This window comes from Leptodactylus fuscus, chromosome 2 (assembly GCF_031893055.1).
Source record: "Leptodactylus fuscus isolate aLepFus1 chromosome 2, aLepFus1.hap2, whole genome shotgun sequence".
Lineage (NCBI taxonomy): Eukaryota > Metazoa > Chordata > Amphibia > Anura > Leptodactylidae > Leptodactylus > Leptodactylus fuscus.
In genome coordinates, this window is record NC_134266.1 from 79,773,860 (window position 1) to 79,800,182 (window position 26,323).

General features: G+C 41.1%; 1 protein-coding gene across 1 annotated transcript in view; it reads left to right on the forward strand.

Moving 5' to 3' along the window:
• CTTNBP2NL (CTTNBP2 N-terminal like) overlaps window positions 1–25,011 on the forward strand; it is a 58,446-nt gene extending 33,435 nt beyond the window's left edge. The window contains exons 3-5 of the mRNA XM_075264062.1: window positions 15,322–15,555; window positions 22,088–22,195; window positions 23,065–25,011. Of these exons, the coding sequence (XP_075120163.1) occupies window positions 15,322–15,555; window positions 22,088–22,195; window positions 23,065–24,528 (1,806 nt within the window). The 3' untranslated portion in view covers window positions 24,529–25,011. The remainder of the gene's footprint in view (window positions 1–15,321; window positions 15,556–22,087; window positions 22,196–23,064) is intronic.
• Window positions 25,012–26,323: the final 1,312 nt, after the last annotated feature.

Below are 26,323 nucleotides of genomic sequence, written 5' to 3' on the forward strand. Positions count from 1 at the left end.
TGTGTATAACATTGTCCACCATTCATTTCAAAGGGGAACATATTCAACCCTTTTAGTTTACATATAAGTGAAGTGTCTGATGCAGATCGCTCTAAAATCATTGGAAGAGAGCTTTTTTCCCCAGTGAGTTTAGTTACAAAGAACAGTCACCTTACACAGTTACAAATATACTCAGTGAGGGTCCCTTGTGCTCCATTGGTGTCCACTATTTCAGTGGTCCATTCTTCTGGTCCTTCAGGTGTGTACTAGATGTAATAGTGCTATAACTACGTTATAACATAGGCTGGCTGTACACACTACATTAACGTAAACCAAACCATTAAATTTTGGCATTGTTCCCAACTTTTTTACTTTTTGACTCTGCACACCTGGAAAAAAAAATCCTCAGAGCCCCCCTATCCACTGAAAAGACAAAAAAGTTGGGAAAGATAAATGTTGTCTAAACAACTGTGTAATGTGTTTGGCCAGCCTAAGGGGGCATTCACACTACCCTTGTGAACGTCTATTGCTCTTATCCATCATAGAATGAGAATAATGGACTTTAAGAACAATAAGGTGACCATTGACTATAAAGCTTTTTTCTGTTGTCTGTTTATTTTTGTAACTCAGGAAAAGTAAAAAAAAAAAAAAACTCGACCGAAGAAGTTTTTAAGATGAAAGTGAATACAGACAAAGGTGATCAGTCTGAATTCTGCATTTGATGTCCATTGCTCTCATCCCATAAATGTTCCCTTCTGCCGGTGAGAAGCCATTTTTGCTTTTGTGTTCTGAATTATTGGTACTGCATAAAACCTCTTAGATTACGAATATGTGACCTTGTGTTCTGGTTTAGTAAAAAATTATTTTTTGAAGACTCCCTTCCCACCATCAACCAATGCTTCCCCAATTTATAAAGTTCCATTTTAGGGTCCACTTTCCACAATATCTTGAAGATGATCCACGTGACTGTTTCTGCCTAGGGGTTTGTCTTCTGTGACATTTAACTCTAAAAACCTCAATTTCTATGGATATTCTTCTTAAATGATTTTGACTTCCTGGATGACTTGATGCTGCACCCTTGGGATTATTTTGGCAAGCTGTCCACTTGTGGGAAGTCTTCTTCATTTGGCTCCCATAGTGGTTTGATGAGGTCACATATGGTTAGAAATATCTGTATAGCCCTTTCCAGACTGTTACATTTCCATAGCTTTTTATAACTCTTTATTCACATGGGCTATGGCCATTGGAAGCCTTTGTTGCTGAAGCCTCCTGTTTAACCCAAGCTGTGCCTTACACAATTAAAGGGACAGTACAATTTTGACCAAGTATAACTCGAAAAGACTACTTGTCATAGACAAGCCTCTGGAAAGAGGATAGGCCGTCTGGGCTGTCACTTATTTTGGATAGAAATAGTTAGTCATGTAGGTGATGATGGGTCTAATCCTTGTGCAGATCTGCAATGATACTGTCTTGTGAACATGGCTTAAGAGTTAATGCCATATGGGGAAACAGATAACCAGTCTTGGCAGGCGGCAGTCAATAAAACCTATACAAATAAATGGGAACCAAGGGACCGTAATGTTGCCCAGCAGTAAGAACATCAATGCCAATGACCCAAAAAGTTCATCAAAATGTATTGTCAGCACATACCAGTTCTATCTATTATTTTTTTTGCTTATTTTTATACATTTCCTCGGGGCCATTCTTGTTTCTAGCGCTTTTTAATCGAGAATAGTGATGGGTTTGTGTATACAGGACAGAATTTTCTGTAGCAGTTTATTGATCCCTTGTGTTATCTTGTGTTTTATGTATTTAGTAATATATGCCGCGGAGCAGACCAGGAAGGAGGGTGACTTAGGCTGACGGAGCCGCAGAATAGGAAGTCTTTAGTGTGCTAGGCAATGATTTCATCAGCATCTGGAGTTGTGGCCAGCAGCAGAAGTGACAGACGGCCAGGAAAAAGCCACAAAGACCAGTTCAGCAAAACTGAGATGTCTTTGTCTGACTGTAGTCAGATATCCTCTGAGCTTCTGCTTCACGTTTCTCTGCCTCCAAACACACTGGTCATCCCATAAACCGTTTAGAAGATAGCATTACTCGTTTTGCATTCTGTAGATTTTTGCTCAGCAGATAAGATGTATAAAATCTTTGACATGTGATAGGGGTATACATCTGAATACTTCTACGTAATTGCTACCTTTGTTTCATTGCATGAAGTCCTTTTTGTTCTTTCTTTGATCATTCTTGTATGATCCGAAGGCTTTTCTTCTCCGTGGTGGTTATGCTTTAGGAACTGAAGCTCCTTGTTTTGAGGATATAGTAGGCTATTGATAAAGACCTATTCCTTTTTCTAGAATATTGTACATTCATTGCCGTGAGGGTGTAAGACAGACATGTGGGCTTCTTGTGGATACCCATGAACAGATAACAACATATTGCTGTGTGTGGTATCCTCTTATCTGATGACAAAGCCATGTTTCTCAAACCTTTCCTTGGCATTTCCTTAGGTTACGTTCACATATTGTGTATTAGTTACAACAGAGTGGAGTACAGGTAAATGGGTGGACTTCAGGGACTTGATCCTTTCATTGGTGTACTATAAGAGGGCGGGGAATTAAATAATGCGATTCTGAATAGCCTAATGACCTAGTCATTTGCACTGCACCTCCATTTTCATGAAAATTAGTGTATTATTTGTATGCAATTTAGCTGAAAAGGACTTTAGGGGCATCTTTAGAAAGCACCCCCCTAGATACTGTCAATAGCTTTATACCAATTTCCTGCTGACAGTTGCCCTTTAAAGGTAATTAGATAGATCAGTATTTTATTTTTGCTTACTTATATAGCGCCATCATATTCCGCAGCGCTTTACAGATATTGTCAGTCACTGTCCCCTATAGTACTCACAATCTACATTCCCTATCAGTATGTCTTTGTGTGGGTTTCCTCCCATACTCCAAACACAGGGAGAACATACAAACTCCTTGCAGATGTTGTCCTTGGCCGGATTTGAGCCCAACACTCCAGCGCTGCAAGGCTGCAGTGCCAACCACTCAGGATCTCAGTTTTCATACTTGGCTTTTTACCTCTCACTGTAGGTTGATCCTTTGTGTCGCTCTCTCGTCTTGTGCTGTATGAACACCTGAACTAGTTAGAGAATATATCGTAATCCTGACCTTTAATACTCTAATATTATGATCTATAGGTGGATCACTTCATCTTCATGTCGCAGAGAGTATGCCCACAACATCTTAGAATTCATATTTGTTTATTATCTAAGGCCTGGTTCACATCTACATTTGGCAAATCCGTTTGAAATCCGTATTTAACCTCTTCAAAAACTGATTTCAAACTGTCCGGATGAAATCTGTGTCAGTATGTAATCAGTTTTTGACTAATCAGTGTTTATTTTTCTTCCCCCTTCTTCATTCTGAGCATGTGCAAAACAGACACAAACTGATTGCTATCAATATGTAACCGGGGCTCGTTCACATCTGCGCCACATCTGGGTCTCCGTTATGCAGGTTACCGTTTCCTGCCCGAAACGGAAACCTGAGAACGGAGACCGGAAGCTGGTGTGAACGCAGCATCAGTATGTAATTAGTTTTTAATCAGTGTTCCATAGATCTCAATGTTAAAACAAAACTGATTGCTTGCTATCTGTCTGTAATCCTTATGCTTGGTTCACATCTGCGTTGGTATTCCATATGGGGGAGTCTGCATGGACCCCCCCCCCCCCCCCAATCCAATGGAATACTAAATGTAATTGCAAGCGGTGTGCCAGTGAAAGTACACAGACCCCATAGACTATAACGGGTCTGTGTGCTTGTATCATGCGGACAGGAAAGTAGATTGTGAACTACTTTCCTGTCTGTGGGATCCCTGCGGGGATCTGGCTGCAAGCACACGGACCCCATTATTGTCTATGGGGATCCGTGTGCTTTCACTGGCACACTGCTTGCAGTTACGTTCGGTATTCTGCATACCTCCCAACTTTTGAAGAACCGAAAGAGGGACAAAATGTGCAAATTTAGCCCCACCCACTTGTGTTGACTCCGCCCACTCATTAATTTTTCATGTGCCCGCACACAGTATAATCCTCCTACAGTCACCCGTAAATTATATGTCCCCCCTCTATCTCTCCCCCAGTTTCATATATACCCTTCATCTGCCCCCAGTTTCATGTCCCCCCTCCATCTCTGCCCCCAGATTCATGTCCCCACATCTCTGCCCCCAGATTCAAGCCCCACATCTCTGCCCCCAGATTCATGTCCCCCCTCCATCTCTGCCTTCAGATTCATGTCCCCCCTCCATCTCTGCCCCCAGATTCATGTCCCCTCCGTCTTTGCCCCCAGATTCATGTCCCCTCCATCTCTGCCCCCAGATTCATGTCCCCTCCATCTCTGCCCCCAGATTCATGTCCCCCATCTCTTCCCCCAGATTCATGTCCCCTCCATCTCTGCCCCCAGATTCATGTCCCCTCCATCTCTTCCCCCAGATTCATGTCCCCCCTCCATCTCTGCCCCCAGATTCATGTCCCCACATCTCTGCCCCCAGATTCATGTCCCCCCTCCATCTCTGCCCCCAGATTCATGTCCCCACATCTCTGCCCCCAGATTCATGTCCCCACATCTCTGCCCCAATGTCATACCGTCCCCTCCTTCATCTGCCCCCAGTGTCATGCCGTCCTCTCTTTCATCTGCCCCCAGATTCACGTTCCACCTCCACATTAAACTTACCTTCTCCTCCGCTCCCTCGCCGCTCTCGCCATTCAAATGAATGGGTTTGAAAAATGACTGCAGGTTTCTGTCTCCTGTCCAGTTTCGGGCAGGAAACGGAAACCTACAAAACGGAGACCGGGGCGCAGATGTGAACCCGCCCTCACTTTTAAAACTAATTGAAATGAATGGGTTTTCTTCTGGACTGTTTGAAATCAGTTTTTTAAGATGTTAAATACTGATTTTGAACAGAATGTCCAAATGCAGATGTGAACCAGGCGTAAGGATTTATTATAGTAATAGAAATAATGAGATTTATGCTTATAACAATTTTATTCGGGGATAACCATTGGATGTTTTATAATACTTTTAAGGGTTCTCTATTTTTTTTTTTTTTTTTTAATAAATAAACAATAAACTTGGCTAGTGCAGGAAATATATAAAGTAGTTAAACCCCATTACTCCCCCTATAGTTTTCCTGTCCTACTCATCTCCCCCTGTGGGATATTTACAGGGAAAGCGTTTTTCCCCTTCGTTAATTGATTTGATTTCCTGCGTTTAGCAGATTTTTAGCCAAAATCCCAGTGGGAATCATAAAGCGATAAAGCATAGCGTTGAGCAAATAGTATTTGAAACTATTCGTCGAATACCTCGCTCCCATAGGAATGCGTGTAAGTGGCCGAACACCAAGGGGTTAAGCGCTATGAATCTTTGCCGGCCGCTAACACTCATTCCTATGGGAGTGAGGTATTCGAGTCTACTATTCGCTCAGCACTGAAAAAGCACAGATGTTAGTTACCCTCCTGGTTTTGGGCTCCAAAACTCCCTCAGAAACCTGAATGTGTGCCCCTCCCTTAAGCTAGGTTAAGTAAGATTTAATGGCGACGTCACTTCCTCTGGGTTCTATTTCTAGTTCTGACTCTGGGCCATATGATCGGAACCAAAACCTAATCCGCCTCCTCCGCCATGTTCATGCATAAGTTACCTGTACTATTTGGTTTTGCAAAGTTGATCATTTTAATAGTACATCCACCCCAGTAGTACATGTGAACACTGGAGGTGAGGTAGGAGGCAGATCAACAAATCAGGTGCTGATTGTAGGCTGTGATCATGTGACTCTGAGTCAGGACCAGCCAGGAGAGGTTCATCTGTGTGAAGTGACTTTAGAATAGTCCTTCAGCTACTCCTTTACAGTCCTAGTTGTAAGCATTGTCTCTGTACAGTCTGTCAATCTTATTCTCTGGGGAACTCAGAAGTGTCTGTGACTACCAACCTACTGGTCAGATTTTCTGAGAAAATTCCACAAAACCCCAACCTAAAAATCCTAAAGTGTCGGCAGAAATCTAGCGAATTACCACTGAGCACTTGTCACTTTGCAGTGTATAGTGTGACTAAAGGAAAGTCTTTTCTTCAGCTGCACTGCAGATCTCTGTCAATTCTGCTATGTCTGCATGTGGCCTAAATGTTGAACAGTCTTTGTCTCGCATGAAACTTTCTAGGTGAATATCGGTGCTCGTACTTGCATCCATAAAGATCAGCTATTCTTCATTGATATGCCATGGGTCAGCATGCCCTGAATACTTGGAATATTTCAGGTTATATAGCCACCTATAATGAAGTGCTTTTAAAGCAATGTGATAAAACATATGTCAGGTTTTGCTGCAGAGAGTTATCAGGCAGTGATAATATACCTCCCCCATGTCAGGTCTATCTCGCTGAACTCTCCCAGGCCCCTTCTCCCAGCTCCCCTTCCTGTTTACTATGCCTAGTATCATAAAGGCCTCTCTTATACAGACTGCAGTGACATTTGCAGGCACAGAACGTCTTTCATACAGCACTGGCTTCTGGCCCACTTCAGCTACTGTAAAGTTGGGCTCATTTTCTCTCTGCTTAGTGGCTGCAGATAGCGGTTAAATCCCAGGAGTCCTTTATTGCAAAGCCAACTTGTGAAAAGCACCATTAACCGTTTCTCCTATAGGGGACATATAAATTATAAATGGCAGATGTAAGGCTGTCTCCCGCCACATTCCACTTGCAATATGTGCGTACACCGCACGAAAAATGGCTCAATAACTCTATTTGTGAGCTGGTGTTCTAGTCTCGCCACACACTGACTCCTCTGCTAGACTAAATACAAGCATGAGATGATCTTGTCAAAACTGTATTTTCCAAGCTGCAAATGTGTCAACAGCTTTTTTTTTTTTTCTTTTTTTTTTTTTCAGTGAAACATAGGATCCCATTCAATAGAATTTTGCTTTTTATCCATAGGATAGGAAGTCAATTTTAGATTGGCCTGGATGTGACTGCATGAAGCTTTATGTAGTGACCATTATTAAATAGACAGGTAGGCAAGGGATGGTGTCATAGTCTATGAGCTTTATTTGTCACCTGGCCATTATACAGGGCACAGAGCCAACTACTTACAGCTTCATGATGTCACTCTCCCAATATCAGATGTTTATGGCCTATCCTAAGACAACCCCTTTAAAATAAATAACTTTCTGGAGATAGATTTGCTGTAAAGCTTTCAACCAGAGAACTTTAAGGGGGCATTCACACGGAGTAACGCCAGGCGTGTATCACAGCCGTACACGCCGGCGTTACGGCAGACTGCCGAACACTTCCCATTCACTTCAATGGGAGCGCTCGTAAACGCCGCTGTTACGAGCGCTCCCATTGAAGTGAATGGGAAGTGTTCGGCAGTCTGCCGTAACGCCGGCGTGTACGGCTGTGATACACGCCCGGCGTTACTCCGTGTGAGTGCCCCCTAAATAATTAAAGAGGATTTCCCACTATTTCAGTTCACTTTTGCCATAAACCATTCCCTCACCATTCCTGAGCAACTGGTGCTGTTAGTTTTAGCACCAAAAATACTCATTAGGCTTTTTACCGTCAAGTTGGTGGTCCTGGACTCGAGCAGACTGCCTACTTAGCAGTCTGCTTCAATCCAGTTGTCTAACAGAAAATTGCTCAGGAATGGTGGGGACTAGAGGAAAAATTGAGGTGAAGGAAGCAAAGACTTGGAGTTGGTGGTGAAAGGTCCTCTTTAAAGTAAGCAGACACATTTTTGTATCCTAATCAATTTATTTGGTTAAATTAGTGAAATATTTAGTTGGAGTATGCAAATCACTCATCATGTCCCTGTGTCCATGAGTTGCCAAGCCTGTCTTGGACACGATTCTCCCGGGAGGTGTTCTAAAGTAGGTCACACCTTGTATGTCACCTGTCCCATTTTATGAAGTTGTTTAAGGGAATGGAGTAGAGCGATTCCTGCTATTGGACAAGCCATAAAAAGAGAATTGATCTAAGTGATAGCATCTCAACAGCAAGCGATTGGATATATATATTAGTTATGTACTTCTTCAACCTTGTAATACACAGGGGGCCTTTGGCATATATGGTGAGTGATATATGTGTTCAGAATTTCTCTCGGTCATATAGCAAGCCCAGCCTGGTAAATTTCCCAGCTCTTAGGAAAGCACTTTCCCGCTTCTCATCTCCCCAGTCATTTCCTGTCATTCTTTGATAATACACAAGTATGTGCTGCTCCTACTTCCAGGACCCTTGTTTATTTCCTTCCCTGCTCTTATTTATGGAACAAAAGCAACTTCACCATATGTACTGTGAACGAAATAGTGGGATAAAACCTCTATAGTGCTAGTGAATTATCTATGATTTCATTTGTTTTTGTTTGCTTTTTATGGTGTTTTAACTGAGATCTCTAAAATGGACAATGGCTACAAATTGACAGAATGCCCTTAATACATTACAATCTATTAGTCATTATTTTGCTCATATAACTTTCTACAGTACCGCTAATGCATTAGACCCCTGGGCAGTAGTGGAACTACAGGATGTATCCCGTGTAACGTGTGTGTATGCAAATTACATGGGAGGAAAGGAGGCGGCATCTGTGTCACGTGACCCAGAGAAATCACTTAAAACTCCTCGTTCCTGATTCAAAATTTATAATGGGGCCCTACCTTGTGCCATTTTGAATAGTGGTATATCTTCTGTGGCAAGAGGAGCGCCTTAAGGTCCAGGGCCTGGTAAAAACTGCTACCTCTGCACCCCCTAGAGCAACACCCTTGGTGTGACCCCTGTAATTAAATGTCATGATACACGTGTTGGGTCCATATACGGGACACATCCACCAGAATGCCCTTCAGTCCAGGAGCCTGTCTTCAGGACATTTTCTTTTTCATTAGGACCCCTGTACAAGTTTGGCTTTTTCCATACGTATGTTAGAGGCTTTTTCATATTTGGCAGGAAAAAATAGCACATCATGTAGCTCTCTTCTTCCCATCATAACCTAATGGACCCGATAATAACTCAGAGGTGTTGAGCGGGTTCTGTTTGTTTCTGTCATACGACTGGTCCAGCCTGTTTCTCTGATGGACAAGTAAGCAGGTTGTGACTGACATGTGGGCCGGCCTTATCCGTTTCACATAAATAAAGACTAAAAATCTAGGTGAAGCTATATGCCTGGAAAAGAATAGGATGAGAGAATAATCTGCCATAAAGAAAGCAATGGTGATAAGCAGTTAGCGTATTGTAGTTGTTATGATATAATAATGCCTTTGTAGTGACTGTAGGATGGGTGAGTGTGTTGTGGCTACTGGAACATTTTATTAAAAGTAAGTCAGTATGTGGGAGTCAAGAGACATTAGGTTATTTATTAAAACAACAACTCCATCTGGAACTCATCTGTGGTCCCGTGACCTCACTACGCTTGCCAGTTCCCATGATACAAAAACATTGGTATCAGCAGAGGAAAACACTACATTTGCCCACAGGGTAAATACGATAATATGGAATGTGGTGGGATCTCCAGTAGACGTACCACAACTGCCTTATACACAGCCAGCAAATACCGTAAGCCTATTGACAAACACAATCCAAACCTTAGCCATAGTTATTTATTATGTGGTCATGTTTTTGTTCTTTGTTATTGCGCTCTAGTGCAGTCTTATTATTATGTACTACTACAGCAAATCATCATCTTTTCCCAAAAACTACATTGTCATTATGTGTTTGGGAGGATGGACACACAATAAATGTGCAGGTTGTACATACAGTGCAATAAAAAAAATCTTATTTTTATTATGATTTTATTTCTTTTTGGAAAATTTGTTACAATAAATTTTTTCAGGTTTGAGTCATATTTGGGACATTAAGACTGCATGCACATGAACATTGGCTTTGTCATGGGTCCGTACACTCACCCCTCTAAGACTACAGGTACATGTATGGGGCCGTGAGTCTGGAGTGAAACTTAGGACTGGTTCTATACCTGTTCGTTTTGCAGCCCGGGTTCCATGGAGACACGGGCAGCACATGTATATCGTCTATGTGCCACCTGCCCCATTTTACAAGAGCAGATCATGTAAAAGTGGTGCCGGTATTTTGCAGTTTATTAGCTTTGTAATACATTGCATTACTCAGTGGCGTAACCACCGCCATAGCAGCAGAGGCAGCTGCCACAGGGCCGGGACACTAGGGGCCTGGTGACTGCCGCTACCGCTGCTATCATTATACTTGGGGTCTTTTCGGACCCCAAAGTATAATGATTGGCGGACCGGGAGAGGTAAGAAACATAAAAAACACTATTACTTACCTCTCCACAATCCAGCCAGGCCTCCTTCCTGACGTCCTTTCTGACGTCACATGAACCCGGCCTGCATCCCGGGTCACATGACGGCAGCAGAGAAGACAGCGTAGGAGCCGGGGGACAGAAAAGAACCCCGAGTATAATAATTGTTTATGGGTGTCCACAGTGGGACATAATACTGTGTGCAGGGGCCACTATGGGGGATAATACTATGTGCAGGGGCTACTATTGGGGATAATACTGTGTGCAGGGTCCACTATGGGGGATAATACTATGTGCAGGGGCCACTATTGGGGATAATACTGTGTGCAGGGGCCACTATGGGGGATAATACTGTGTGCAGGGGCCATCATGGAGCATAACACTGTATGCAGGGGCCACAATGGGGCATAATACTGTGTGCAGGGGATAATAGTGTGTGCAGGGGTCACTATGGGGCATAATAGAACGCGCAGGAGGGAGTCGGTCGAGGTCTTCGGTGTCAAAAGTTCGCCACGGGGCCCTGCCATTCCTAGTTACGCCACTGACATTACTGATCAGATCCCTAGGGGTAATAAATACAGTGTTAAAAAAAAATAATAATCACCCCCTCTTTCCCGAAAATATATATATAAAAGTAAAAAATACTCTGAAGCACATAAACATTAGGTATCCAAAAACGCCCGATCTACAAACTTGTACAAATATTTTTCCCATACGGTGAACACCGTAACGGGTGACAAAAAAAAAAATGAAAAGAGCCAAACCCCCATTTTGTCTCGTATGACAAAAAGTTGAGTAAAAAGTGAGCAAAGCAATGTAACTAAAAAGTACATCACCCTGTGCATGCCCATACACTGACATATAAAAAAAAATATATGGTTGTCAGAATATAGTGACTGTAAGAAAAAATTTTTCATTTGTTTTAGATTTTTTTTAAGGGGTTAAAACACAAATAAAACTATATAAGTTTGGAATCCCTGGAGTCGTACCACCCAATTGGGTACAGTTGACATGTCACTTTGGATGCACATTTGGAAACCCATAAGAAAGTTGCACAAACTTTTTTTTTCCAATTCTCCCCCATTCTAAATTTGTTTCCAGCTTCCCAGTACATTAAATGTACTATTAATTTGTACCATTAAGGAGAACATTTTGTCCGGCAAGTATTAAGCTCTCACATGGCTACGTGAACAGAAAAAAGTAATGGGGCTTGGAAAGTGGAAAGTCAAAAACGATAATAGAAGGGGTTAAATAAATTTCAGAAAGTGTGTTCAATACTTTTTTTCCTGTGTCATTGCTAATAATTTATGGACATCTGTGTTTGATTTATTTTTTTTATTCTTTTTTTTTTCCTTATGTGGATTGGATGGGTTATCGGCATCTGCTAAGAAGTTTGTGTGTGTGTATATGTGTGTGTATATATATATATATATATATATATATATATATATATATATATGGGATTATTAAAGGAATATCTTATCTCATATATATATATATATATATATATATATATATATATATATATATATATATATATATATATATACGAGTGTTGTTTTTTCCCCATGAAATGGAGCTTGATAAACATCTCAGATGATGTCTCTAGTATGTAGGGCATCTTGGTAATAATTATCAGATGATAACCTCAGTTATGTATAGGGAATGTCAGAATACACCCCTAGGGGTTAATATCTTAACATGGTGACCTCTTTCGCCATAATTGTGTTGCTGAGTCACTTGTTTGTTCAGATCTCTCACATTAGCTGAATGAAATATCTCTTGTATCTGTAGTGTCCAAGCGACTAATATGTGAGTGGATCTATAGGAGAAATCCAATCTGTCCTACAAATCTGAAAGTTCTGCTCAAACATTAATCTCACTGAATAGAAGAATCCCCATAGGCTTTAGGGCTTAACCTTCAATTTTTTTGTGTGTGTGGTTTTGTTTTTGTTTTCAGTTACACAACAAAATTCTATGCTTATTTATATATATGTGTGTTATATATATTTATTTTTTTTCGCTAATGCATGTGAATGGGGTATGAATCGCACTGTTTACTTGTATTGGATGTGGAACATTAAGTGGGGATAAAGGTGGAGTCCTTGCTGAAATAATCATCAAACCTGATCTGAAGGAGACCAAGCATTATGATAAACTGTAACTGAATTCTTCACTTACCCTGTTGGACCTTTTGGATAGGACTTTATATCTTAAAACTGTCCTGACAGTTTTACTCAGTAGTGTAATATGCCAAGTACCTTAGGGTTGTGACATGAGCAGGAACCTTTGTGAGTGATGGGCCGTGCACAGGATGCTGTGTACATGTTATGGCACACCTACCAATACTGTACAATAGGTTCCAAAGGTCCTCACGCAGCATTTGATCAGGGCGGATCCCAGCAGCAATAATACGTGATTGTATAACCCAGAAGATAAGGGTGTGGTGCTATGTCATTCTTCAGGACAGATCTGTATGTAGTAAAGGAAGTCTGAGCTGCCTTCTCTGCAGTGCTCTGGTCTCCTACCCTTAGCTTGCTGGACCAGTTCTGATTTTAATCTTTATTTGTAAGATCCCATAAAGTTTTTTTTGACGGACTGAAAAAGTTGTAATACATGTAATTATATAATGGGTCTCTTCTCATGAAAGTGATGTCCAAAATGAATATCCGTTTGTATGTGGCAGGACATCCAACAATGGAAAGCCATTAGCCAGTCCTCATTTTCACTACATCATTGGGTCTTTCCATGTAATATATTCTTCCACCTCAAAATCTCCTCCAAAAATTCCTTGTATCAATGAGAGACGGTGACAGACTTCCGGCATTGTCTCACCATGGTTTGTATGACTGAATCATTGTTGAAACTGTTGTGGGTGGCTACAGCCTGCTAAACCCCTATTGAGATGAGGCAAATCTGTGCACAAATCCACAGCAGAAACCCAAGTATCGAGGTTTGCTTTATGCCAAGGATTCCACAGTTGTTTCTTGGACAGGCGGACCATTAAAATAGTGGTTACCTAGGCGGACCCCATTGACTATAATAGGTGTGCATGCGGGACTTTATCATCCTCTGATTTTAGGCTGACATTGCAACGTAGTCTCCTATAAAGACTGTGGACGTAGCCTTAAATATGTAAATTGGACCATTCATTAGATCTGTTTCTGGAGAAGCTGGGTGACTACAGTAGAGCTGCTTTGTTTCAGCTCTTATGAATGCAAATCTGCCTAGTTCCACAATGATCCAGCCCATGGTGAATGTAAAACATCTTAAATGGGCCAATCTATCATTCGATATTCCAGGAAAGCTGGATTACAACCCCTGCGGGGGCTATAACAACTGCTGTTAGACGCTGTTAATATTGAACAAGCATGTTCATGGTAACATGCACAGCACTATTGCTGCTTATCGCATATAATGTATATTGTGTGACCTGTCTCCATATAGCTTGTGACTATATCATTTATATATGTAGAGTTTTTCTTGTGTTGCTCCGGTTAGGGACGTATATCTCTGATGTGTCACAGGACATTAAAACCTTGAAGAAGTAGTGCACTATGGGAAACTGTGACTAACCGTGTTGTCTGCCCTCAGACATACAGAATACTCCTTTACTGCTTATGGGGATGCGTTGTACCTTTCATTTGTGTGGGATCTTTCTCATTAAGCTTCTCTTTGCAGTTGTGACAAGTTTTATGTGTCGGTGTGGGTTTAAGTTGCAGTCTGGTAACATGAGTTTATGGGAAAAATTATATATTAATGGCAGATGTTCACCACGGTCCCACCCAGTCTGGTGTATTATTCTGACTACTGTACAGTCTGAATAAGTGACAGTAATGGCTCCATTGATTTTGTTTTAACAATGATGCCATCGTTTTAAGACCTTTTTACAACCTTTATTTTAAAGGGCGGCTACCACCTCCACTAAGCGTATTGAAATCCCCCCACCGCATTATATACTGTAGTACAGTACACTGATGTACAGCATGCTTTTTGTAGATTTAGGGGACCTTCACTCTCAATCCATATGAAAATGAGGGAGTTGTCGCAGCGGCAGGCCTTCAGCTCCACATGTGCTGTTCTTACTGTTTGGCTCCCTTCCTCTCTCTTATATGAGCTGCACAGACAATCACAGGCCCTTCTGTTATGAGGTACATCCAGTACTGCAAAATGCTGTGCAGTTCCCGCTTTTATTCTTGTTTTTTTTTAGCTTAATGCACATGATTTTGCACTGTTGTATGGGTAATATATCAGTGGGAGACATGAGGCGGCACAGACAGAATAGAGGGGAGGGGGAATGGCAAGAGAGGTGCACAGGGAGCAGAAGGCATCCCCCAAAGCACCAACTTCCTCATTTGCATATTGATTCAAAGTGTATATTCTCCACATCTACAAAAGTGAAAGATATTCTAGACAAGAGTATGTTGTGTATCAGAGTACTGTGCTGTATAACAGTGGCGGCAGTACAGTATGCTTGGGGGTGACTGAGACTGTATAGTAATTCCTAGTAATCAAACTGTGCCGTGAAAGAGAACTTTCTCTCTCTAGTGCACGTCCCCTCTGTGAGGAGATCTTCACTTCATCTCCATAGACTTCTATTGTACATATTTGATCAGTGGCAGGAAGAAAATGAGTAAAGAAATAAGCTTACAAAGTTTGCTATTCACCTGTGCTATGGATTTATGGGAATAATAACCCATTTATATAGTCCTAACATTCCATAGCACTTTACAAAATGTAGGGTTCAAGTACAGACAAAAAGATACATTACAGAGAAATAGTCAATTCACACAATGGGAAATAGGATTGAGGGCCCTGTTCACAAGAGCTTGCAATCTATGGAGAAAAATAAGCTTGCTTAGGCATTCAATAGGTTGTATAACTACCTGCTGTACCTGTGTGTGTTTATGTGTAGACACATATATACACTTCTCTGTGTCATGTCTCATGAATTTTAGTAACAAATATTTTACATATTTGCTTGATTCATTGCATTGCATTTCCTCATATTTTTTCTCTTTGGTTTTCCAGGCGCAGCATAAAGACAGATTCATCGAGGAACGTTATGGCAAATACAACATCAGCGACCCCTTGCTTGCCCTTCAGAGGGATTATGAGATCCTCAAGGAAGATAATCATGGACAGAAGCCACCCCCTGTGTGTTCCAATCCTTTGTACATCTTGAGTGAAGTGATGAAGCAGTGCAAGACAATGCAGGAGCGGATGCTGGCTCAGTTGGCTGCGGCTGAGATTAGACACAGAAAGGTGAAGGTTTGATATACGGTTGTATTATCTCTCCCCCACTTGGGTGTCCTAGAAGTTCCCCAGGGCTTCCAACTGCAGATTCAGCCAGAAAAGTTTCCATTTTAAAGGATAGAGGAGCTGTGATGTGTGCAGACAGGCAGTGTTGTCTATATACGTAATGATGGTCTGAGGCTATATACTAGAGGTTTTATGTATATGTGTATACGTTTGGGGTTTAGAGCCTCATGTATCTGCCTGAGCCTTGTCAGCCGGATGGAATGTCAAGCACTCTGTGATGTCACCTACTCAGCTTTGTTTGTTCCTGAGGCGTGTGATAGACATGACCTCTGTACAAAAGAGCGTTATTCTAAAAGGCAATCCTCAAATGTCAGAATCGTTCAATCTCCGACAAACTGCTTTGGTTTTTGCTTTGTAATTTGTCAAAAGAGCAAAACTAATCCTGGCATATAGAAAATTGTGCTCTAGGACTTCACGGTTCAGTTGAAATTTACATAAACAACAAGTCAGTCCTTACCTTTAGTTATCTTCTACTTATTTTACCTATATGTTGTTTACGTCTCCATTTACATAGTAAACATGTGGTTTGTCGTCTAATAAAAATCCAGAGGAAGTTTACATTTAGATTTGTATATGAATAGAGAATAAAGCACGTACCGTAATTTAAAAAAAAAAAAGTAAATGAAAAATAAAGCAAAGCGTTTGCAAAGACTTTCAGCAAGTTGTCGAGCTTAAAACTGTGATATCCTGTTTCTAACGCTGATCGCTTAGGATAAGTATTGCAGTTCTGTCTGAAGTTTATAGGACAGTGCTGCAAAACACTCTGTATAATCTGTACCGAAGCTAGGCCATCAATGTTAAAGATCGATAACCCCTTTAAACAGTTCGTTAACAACAGGCAATGAACCATGGGGGCAAAAGTATGCAAATGACATCTCCTCTAGAAGTAGGAGATCTGTCTTATCCAATATCACCTATACATTACACTGTAAGTCATTGTCCAACTGTTAACCCTTTCACTGCTAATCACGTAGCTCTACGTCCTCCCAGGGCGTAAAATTATCTTCATAGGCCAAACGAGTCCTGAGATACAGGACTTTAAATTGTTCACCACCCCTCCTGTCTCGGGAAGTATTAGTGAGACAGGAAGGCGAGAAGGACTTGCAGCTGCAGCAGCTTGCAAGGAGACACAGAGATAGAGAAGCTTTTTCTCTAATCTTTGTGGACAACCTCTATGTGACCCTAGGAGGAGGGGGGAGGAGGGATTTAGTCCCTATTTCCCCCCCTCCTGTCAATCAGATAGCATACTGATTTGCTGTCTGATTGTCACATACAGGTATAATATAATTCCCCCTGAGCTTTACTAGTGGGGTATTCTTATGTTATACCTCCTGAACACAACCAGGAAGGTTATTGGCGCTGTGACCCAGACATTTACTATTGTCCAGGTCGCAGCGCCAAAAAAAAGTCGCACCAAACACTTACACAACACATACAAAGTCATGAATAAAGTTTACATTTCACCCAATCCCTGTCCATATCTGAGCTTTCTAGAGTAAAATATGCCTCAAGCGATATCCGTTACATGCTAAAATAATAGTAAAAACTATTATCACTAGAGATGAATGTATAGATTGCTAAAATTTTTATAGGGGGATGGAAAATAATATTTTTATGTAAAGTCCTATTTAATTTGCATGCACAAAATGGAATGGCGCATTTCTGCGATTTTGGTGTTTCTTTAACACCCGCCCCTGTAAATATATACATGTGTGGTATGTATGAACTCCTCACATATTGCAGTTTTATGGACAGTACATTATGTTTGCAGAAAGGGATTGCTTGAGCTGCACTTTAGTGGCAAATTTGAATTTTTGTGCAATTTTTGCTTGCAATCTCTGTTTGCCGCAACATTGCATGAAGGTGGTTGTATATATGAACTATTAAATTGTGTTTTTATATACGGTATGCTGTGCAATCTCAAAAAAGTTAGATTTTGGTATCACTGTCACAGTTTGGTAGGTGCAGTATAGCTTTATAACATATTAGTGAATAACAGCAAAATCCTGCCTATCTTCTGTATTAGGGTTTTTGGGAGTCCGAGCTCTTGTTGTAGTTGATGTTTGCGGTACATATAGTATATATACACACATTGTATACACCTTAACTTATTATTTTAGATGTATTTTGTATATGAATCTGAGATTGAACATGAGTTTTAGGTGCAAATATGTGTTTTAGTGCATTTTTTTTTTTTTTTAAAAATGTTTTGTGTTTGTCACTAAGTTGCATGAAGGTGGATGTGGCTATTGATGACCCATTGAGATATATGTAATCTTCAGGTTGTCTACTTTCAAAAAATATATAGGGTTTAGGGGTTCACTTGCTTTTGACGGTGTGTAATCCCTAGATTTTATAGGATGATACTTTTTTAGCATTTCCAGCTTCAAAGCAGATTTTTGTTCCTTCCAGTTCTAGCAATTTTCTGAAGACATGTGCATGCGGGTGCAGGCTATAGTGATATGTATGAACTCTGCACATGTTGAATTCTTATTTTTAGGAGGTTTGGTGCATATAATTTATTGTTTAGTTTCCACTTTTAACAGCTAATATAAATTTATTTGCATTTTTTCATAAAACATTCACTTTAAATCAAAATTGCATGAAGGTGCCTGTTCGTATACAGTACCAAGTTGCATTGAGACAATGCTGCAGGTGTCTACTTTAACAAAATATATAGGTATGGGGGGGTTGGATGCTTTTTTAATGTTGCAATTTAGCTTTGATTTATCCATCTCAAAACTGTGAAAATTGCTCTGGCTACTGGAGGTGCAAAATTTCCAGAGACCCTTGGCAGCGAAAAGGTTAAAGAGTAGAGATGAGCGAACACTAAAATGTTCGGGGTTCAAAATCCGATTCGAACAGCCGCACACTGTTCGACTGTTCAAACGGGTTTCGAACCCCATTATAGTCTATGGGGGGAAATGCTCGTTTCAGGGGTACGCAACATTCAATCAAATTCTACTTACCAAGTCCATGAGTGAGGGTCGGGCTGGATTCTTCTCCCTGCGCAGCGTCCTCTTCCGGCCTTGAATTCACTCTGCTAGGCATCGGGCCTGGGCAGAGCCGACTGCGCATGCCCGCACTACAAGCGGACATGTGCAGTCGGCTCTGCCCAGGCCCGATGCCTGGCAGAGTGAATTCACAGCTGGAAGAGGACGCGAGGACGCTGCGCAGGGAGAAGACTTCTAAAGGTAAGAGAAGAACCAGCGTTGATTGGCAATGTATAGCATTCTGCCAATCAACGCTGGTTCTGCATCGAATCTTAACTTCAAACAGCTAGTAGTACTCGATCGAGTACTACTCGCTCATCTCTATTAAAGAACTGTGAAATATAACTAAGGATACCATCCAAATGGGAAATGTCCATTGGTTGACAGTGCTGTTTTGGGGTTCTTACTCCTCTGTACGGTGTAGTGTACTGGAGTTGGATGCATATGACACAGCTTTTGGAACGTATAGTACTACGTGTGCTTTTTAATTTTAACGCCCTGCTTTACAAACGCTATAATTTTCCTATTTTTCCATTCACAGAGCCATATGAGGGCTTAATTTTTGCAGGACAAATTGTACTTCGTAGTGGTGCTGGGAAGCTGCGAAAAATATTCTCATGGGCTTTTTCATAGCATTCACTGTGCAGCCAAAATGTCATGTCACCTGTATTGTCTGATTCCAGGCATATATAGTTTTTCTTGTTTTCAACCCCTTAAAAAATTCTTGGTGAGTCCATATTGTCAATTGTTTTTGGGTTTTTTTAGCACTGTATATACTCGAGTATAAGCCGAATTTTTAAGCACAGGTTTTGTGCTGAAAAAGCCCCCCTCAGCTTGTACTCGAGTCAAGCAAAAAAGAAAAATATATATATACTTTTTTTTTTTTTTTTTGGGGGGGGGGGGGTGTATGTTAGGCCAGGTTCACACTGGGTATTTTGGACTGGAATTTGATGCGGAGGCCGCTTCAGATTCCGGTTCAAATAATGGGTAGCCATGACTGGATGCCAGTGCAGTGCACCGGCATCCAGTCGCGCGGCTCCGCTCTGGATTAGGTCCAAATGAATGGGCCTAGTTGGGAGGAGAGAGTGATTGATTTCAATGGGAGCTGGGATTTTGGGAGCTTTCCTAAATACCCTGTGTGAACGCCGCCTTAGTCATAGGAGGAAGTGAAAGCGGGACAGAGCACTAGAAAGCATAACTCTTTGGTGTGATGAGAACAACGGTGATGCCTTTGTTGCACCGAACCGTTCATTAACATATCAGGAAAAAAGCTAATATCTCAGCAATGGAGGCACTGCCTGGAAAACAGAAAAAAGCATTTATTAGAACCCATTGGCTATTTAACCATGGTTATAATTCAGTAGGGACTAATGTATTCACTGTTACTTATATAGTGCTAGCGTAGTCTGCAGAGCTGTACAGAGATTATATTCACTGACATTAGTACATGTCCACAAGTGACACTGACACAAGTCTCCTTGTTATACAAATGCATCAGCCAATGTAGAGAGTGCACAATCTGCATTGTGTTTTTCCTGGTTTAACTGTATTTTAGGGTTCCTGTTCTACAAGAATTCAGCCAGTGAGTTCTCTTCCTAATATAGGGGAGGGTCTTGGGTTAGGGTCCTAGAACTGAGAAATAGCTAGTGGTCACCTGTAAATAAATAGTATGTAAGCTCTTTGTTGCTGATGTTCTGTCTACTGACCCCCTAGAAGAGTGGTTTGATGAAAACGGGCATGTTATTAAATTATTAATACACTCCGCATTCAGTTTTATGTATAGATAGAAACCAAATACTAAAAGCTTTTATGCCACTTGGTTTTCATTCTATTACTCTACCAGGGCTCCCTCTAGTGACTGTTCTACAAATTGCTAGCAAATATATAATATACCCATGTTTTACCCAATCTTCTTTTTTTTTTTTTTTTAACTGACAGGCACCAATAAGATTCCAGTAATTTCGTACCATTCCATTTTTTTTCTATGGTAAAGGTCACATAATTTGCACTTAACATCGCTGCTTCTTGGCTTTTGGGACCATAAAACAGACACTTGATCCTCTTCAGTAAAATAGAATGAATTTAAGAAGCCCTAAGGATCGGTTTACACTACCAATTGAAGTCCATTATGATCCGTTAAGAGAAAACCTATCACATCTATCATAGCAGATGGTAAACGGATGCTAACTGATGTTAGTGTCTGTTTTTTTATTTTTTATTTTAACAGATTCATTTATTGGTTCTTTTTTTTAAAAAAAAGACTCGTTAATATCAGTTAGTGTCCATTATCATGAAGTACATTTTTTGTTCATTCTGAGAATGTGGAGAAAAAAAAAATGAATAGAAACAACGGATGCTAAAATGGATGACCATCCATTACCATCCGTCATACGTCTGTTAACTGTAGACATAAATGCTCACCGTATATACTCGAGTATAATCCGAATTTTTCAGCCCAGTTTTGGTGCTGAAAAAGCCCCCCTTCGGCTTATACTTGAGTCGGCAAATTTATTTATTTATTTTTTTTTTAGGAGGGGGGCAGGGTCTATGACCAGCCACAATATCATTGTATAGAATCTCCCATAAAATAGTGCAAAAAAAAAAAAAAAAAAAAGTTCTAAATCCCTCCTTTCCCTAGAATACATACAAAAGTAGAAAATGACTGTGAAACACATACACATTAGGTATCCTGTGTCTGAAAGTGCCGGTCTACTGAATATAGGATCTGCAGTGCTCCTATTCCGTCGGGAAGGGGTTAATAGGAGCACAGCAGATACTCTATAGTCAGCCAGACTGAATTCCAAGTGGAGGAAGAAAAAAACAGTCCTCAAGCTCAGGGAAGGGGCAGACAGACAACCAAAACACCCCCTCCCCTTTCCCAGCACCCAGCAACTACTGCACCCAAAGACTGCGACCATTTTAATTTTTGAAATTTTCCAGTAGTTGCTGCATTTCGCCCCCTAGGCTTATACTCAAGTCAATAAGTTTTCCAAGTTTTTTGTTGTAAAATTAGGGGCCTCGGCTTATACTCGAGTATATACAGTGATTTAAAAATTTTTAAAAAGTCATACATCTGTTACTTTGAACAGAGCCGACAGTCCTGCACCCTGCATTATCATATCAATAAAATAATGGATTTTATGAAAATGGACACGAATGACAGAACAAATTCCAATGACATCAATGTGATTTTTGACGGCTCTGTTAGTGTCCTTTGTTAATGCTTTTTGATGGACACTAACAATGGTAGTGTGAACGTGTGTGATTTCTTGGTAACTGTACCTACCCAGCATGATAACTGTGCTTGTCTAATGTAAGCCTAACCCTTAAGTACTATCATGGTGTCTATCATAATGATATGTGTATGATTGTGGTGTATGATGGTACTTATGGGTTAAGCAGGAGAACAAAGGTAAAGTGTGTCTTCTAGCTTTATCTGCCTTCCATTTGTTTCTTTACAACCTGTCTTTCATCTGCTACAGGTTATTCTGGACCTGGAAGAGGAACGGAGAAGGCATGCTCAGGATGCAGCTGATGGGGATGATGTGACATACATGCTAGAGAAAGAGAGAGAGCGGCTGGCTCAGCAGGTGATCACTACCTTCTTTTGAAATAAATTCCTGCTCAAAATCAGCGCCAAATTCGGCCCCGAATCTCCCTCCCAGTGTTTTCAGCCGGCTCTTGCTGCAGATTCTGCAGCTGATGTGTCACAGAACCCCTTATGCGAGACACTCAGCTGATCATTCCCATTTGTCTGGAAAATGAAGAGGAATCTGAGCTGGAATTCCTTTTCATTTTCCAATGGTTGAATGGGGCCTGAGAACAAAATGGGACTGTGGAGTCAGTACGCTAGACCGCCAAGTCCAACTGCTTCCTAAAAGTCTAATAGCCATGGTCAGTCAAAAACAAGATTAACCTCTAATTTAAAAGCTAATGATGAAATTGCTCTGAAAGTAAATATACATCTCATTAATTGTATAGCAGTAATAATCATATAATTGATTAAAAGAAGTCCTTTTATTTTGAGGCCGGAGTCTGTGTCTCGGACTTGTTGTTGTCTCCAATTCGTCAGAGCTGGAAGAAAAGATGCTCCAGAACTCTTAAGTCATGGGGATTGTAAGGATTTAATGAATGAGGCTTGTCTTGCGTGCTAAGATGAAAAGACCATTTTGGTACTTATTGGACTATATACTGCCTTTTTCAGCACCATATACATAGAGGCAGATTTTTCTGTTGGTTTTTGTAGTTAGTTCATTACCCTGTTGGAAACCTTGGTCTGCATTGGCTTTCAATTTTAATGTGGCCTAGTTTCTATAGTGATATAGCTGCAGAATTTTTGCTATCCGGCAAGGGTTTCCAAAACGAATTGTTGTGTACTGCAATGGAAATCTAGTCAACAAGAAGAATATAACTAATACTTGTTTTTTCTTTTTTTTATCACTGCGTTTGGTGGATCCAGTTGGAGTTTGAAAAATCACAAGTGAAGAAACTTGACAAGAAACAGAAGGAATTATCAGCTCAGCTGGAGGAGGAAAAGGCCCGTCACAAAAAAATGTCCTCCGTTCTTTTAAAAGAATGCACAAAAGCAAATAACAGAGCAGCCGAGGAAGGACAGAGGGTGGAAGATGTCAACTTAAAACTGGAGAAGGCTAGGAGCAAGGTGAGTCAGCTTGAGGAGGAGCTAGCCCTGGAGAAGAAACGCAGCTTGCAGATGGAAGCCCAGGTGGAGAAACAGCTTTCAGAATTTGATATTGAAAGGGAACAGCTAAGGGCCAAGCTCAATCGGGAAGAAAATCGCACCAAAGCTCTGAAAGAAGAGCTGGAGTCCTTGAAGAAACTTATCAAGGACATGACACCTGTTTCTGATGGCAAAGAGACCTCTGCAGAGACCATCAAGGAAATAGTATCAAGTGTAAGTGTGTCTACAGAGAAGCCAGAGGTGTCCTCTGTATCTTGCCAGACAGAAAGCGTACACCAAGAAAAGAATAGTACTGATGCTTTACCAAAAGCTCATATTTCCTTGTCAACACCTAGCAAAATTCCTCAGCCTTATTCCAAAATCAATGGACATTGTGGCACAGTAGCCCAGAATAATGAACATACCCTGAAGCTGAATGTGGGGGAGGGCCTTAAAGAGAAAGTGGCAAGTTCTGACAATGTATCTGAGAATGGAGGTTCACCTGTCAGAGTGGAATCTCCTCTACACATGATAACACACGTTCCTTCTAGCGGAGCCTCATCCTCTCCTAGCAGTACTGCGGCTTCGTCCTTAACATCATCTCCATGCTCCTCTCCAGTTCTCTCAAGACGGCTGATTGGGGCAACAGGCAGTCCTGGTTACCAGTCACCTTATCAGGCTGGCATCAACCAGCGATTTCATGCTGCCCGCCACAAGTTTCAGTCTCAAGCTGAACATGATCAACATGTTTCTGGACTGCAGAGCCCCCCTTCTAGGGACTTGTCCCCAACCTTGGCAGACAACTCGGCTGCCAAGCAGCTGGCTCGCAATACAGTCACTCAGGTGTTGTCCCGTTTTACCAGCCAACAGACCCCTGGTAAACCTGTGCCTCCCAATAGCTCACCCTTTGGTACAGACTATAGAACCCTTGCCAATGCCTCCAGCCAAAAGAATGATGGGAGCCACTCTCCAAATCCCTTGAAAGTTTCCAGTCCTCTCAGTCCTGTGTCCCCAGGAATAAAATCCCCTACCATATCAAGAGTGGAAAGAGGAAACCCCCCACCCATCCCTCCAAAGAAGCCGGGTCTAGCCCAGTCCCCTGCATCTCCTCTCCCACCAGCCAAAGCACCGACCCAACCCTCATCACTGGCAGCTTCAGTGGATGTATCCAGTAACCACTGCTCCAACAATGGCATTATAGCAAATGGGAAGGAAATCGAAGTAATGTTACCGTCTGGGAGCTAGTTTTCTTACAGAGTTACTTGGACTTTAAGATGCTGTCAGCTTTGGCAGCTCTTGCCTGAATAATCTATACAGTGTAGACGATCAAACTTATTTATTTTGCTAGTAGAAAATATGGTATATTATTATATATAGCATCTGTTTGTTTTTGTTTTCTTTTTATTTTGTAGCCCGCACACAAATTTTAGTCTTAATTCTGGTTAAAGTACAAAAGGATTTTTCACATCTCTTCTCTGTTTTGCTCATCAGAAGATGAGACTTGAAGGTGACAAATCGCTATTTTGTAACGTTAACTACAATTCCATGTGTTTCACATCCCGGACCATGGCTGATGATAGGAAAATTGGTGCTTGCTTTTCAAGAATCGGATTGGACATAACCAAATACGAAATACCATACTGACCCTGTTGGCAGTCGAGCTTTATTCTGTTTGCCAATAGGCTCCTCACTTTATTATATTTTTTTTTTTACAGTTGTTGAATTAGAATACTGGTGTCGATACATTGGAAGGCCTCCAGGGTAACAAGGGAATCCGACGCTATAATGATGCTAGACCCATGTCAGCCCTCCTTTATAGTCACCGGAGAGCTGCCGTGAGATGGCACAATGGCAACTGGCCGTATCGTATTGTGGAATATACTTTAACTCTTTCAGTTACCCGGTCACGGGATTACTATAATCACTTTTTCATTTAAACTGAATTGGACTTCCAAAGTATATCGGAAAAATGTTCTGAAAGTGTAGCTCTTCACTTTATATCAAGTTTCTATGTGCCAAGGTTCTTGCACACGTGACAAAGGGAAAAAAAAATCTGTATTTTACTGAAAGGAAGCACAATATTACCTCTAGTTCCAGCTTTTCTGATAAGTGGCCGTTGTCCTTATCGTGAACATCATCTGAAAACAGATGGTTTGAGGGTATTGCCAAGTGGCGGCTTATCACCCGAGAATAGCGGTTATCTACATGAGAGAATTTTCAGCTTTAAACGTTGCAATTTAGCAAAAAAAAAAAAAAAAAGAACCAATTTAAAATATGGAAAACAAAATTGTCTTTGCCCCTAATGTACTTTTTTAGTACTCACGTAGAATGCTGGATTTTTTTGGCCTACAGTGAAATGCCAATTTACCACTTATGAATTTTTTTTTTACATTGCAGTCTTATTGGCTAGGTAGCCATGCAAAACCCTCTCCACAAAAGTGGGCCGAAACAATGGGAGATCATGTAACAGGTTCTTAACAAGATGACACCGTTTTTAGAATACTATACATGATTTCATCGACGAGTGTGTCTATCTTGGTGCTATTTTGTTGGTGTACATCACTGCTGTAATGAATTGATATGTATGGAACAATGTGTATCCATGTTTTACAGAAGTGTCGATAGTATTTGGAGGTAAAACTGTATTATGTTGATAAATATGGCACCGATTTTGAGGGAATCCATCCAAAATTGAAGTTCTGATGTCTTAAAGTGGCCATACCCTTTCAACGCAAGATGTCAGATTGCACAATTGGCTGACCACTTTTCTTCCAGACTATATTCCATAGGTATACACATTCAGTTTGGTGTGCAGACCTGTTTCTCAATGAGGAGAGGAAAATGAGTCACTGCCAAACATCTGTGACAGGAGCACATCTGTAAAGGATGGGGTATGTTGAAATCCAGCATGTCCGACACTTCATTGACATCTGTTATCAGTATAGAGGTAGGACATGGCATGGTTGGCCCGCCCCACCCAAATCAGTGGATTTAGTCAAGGTTCTTCTGATGTGTATGGACACCTCTCGATAATGTCAGA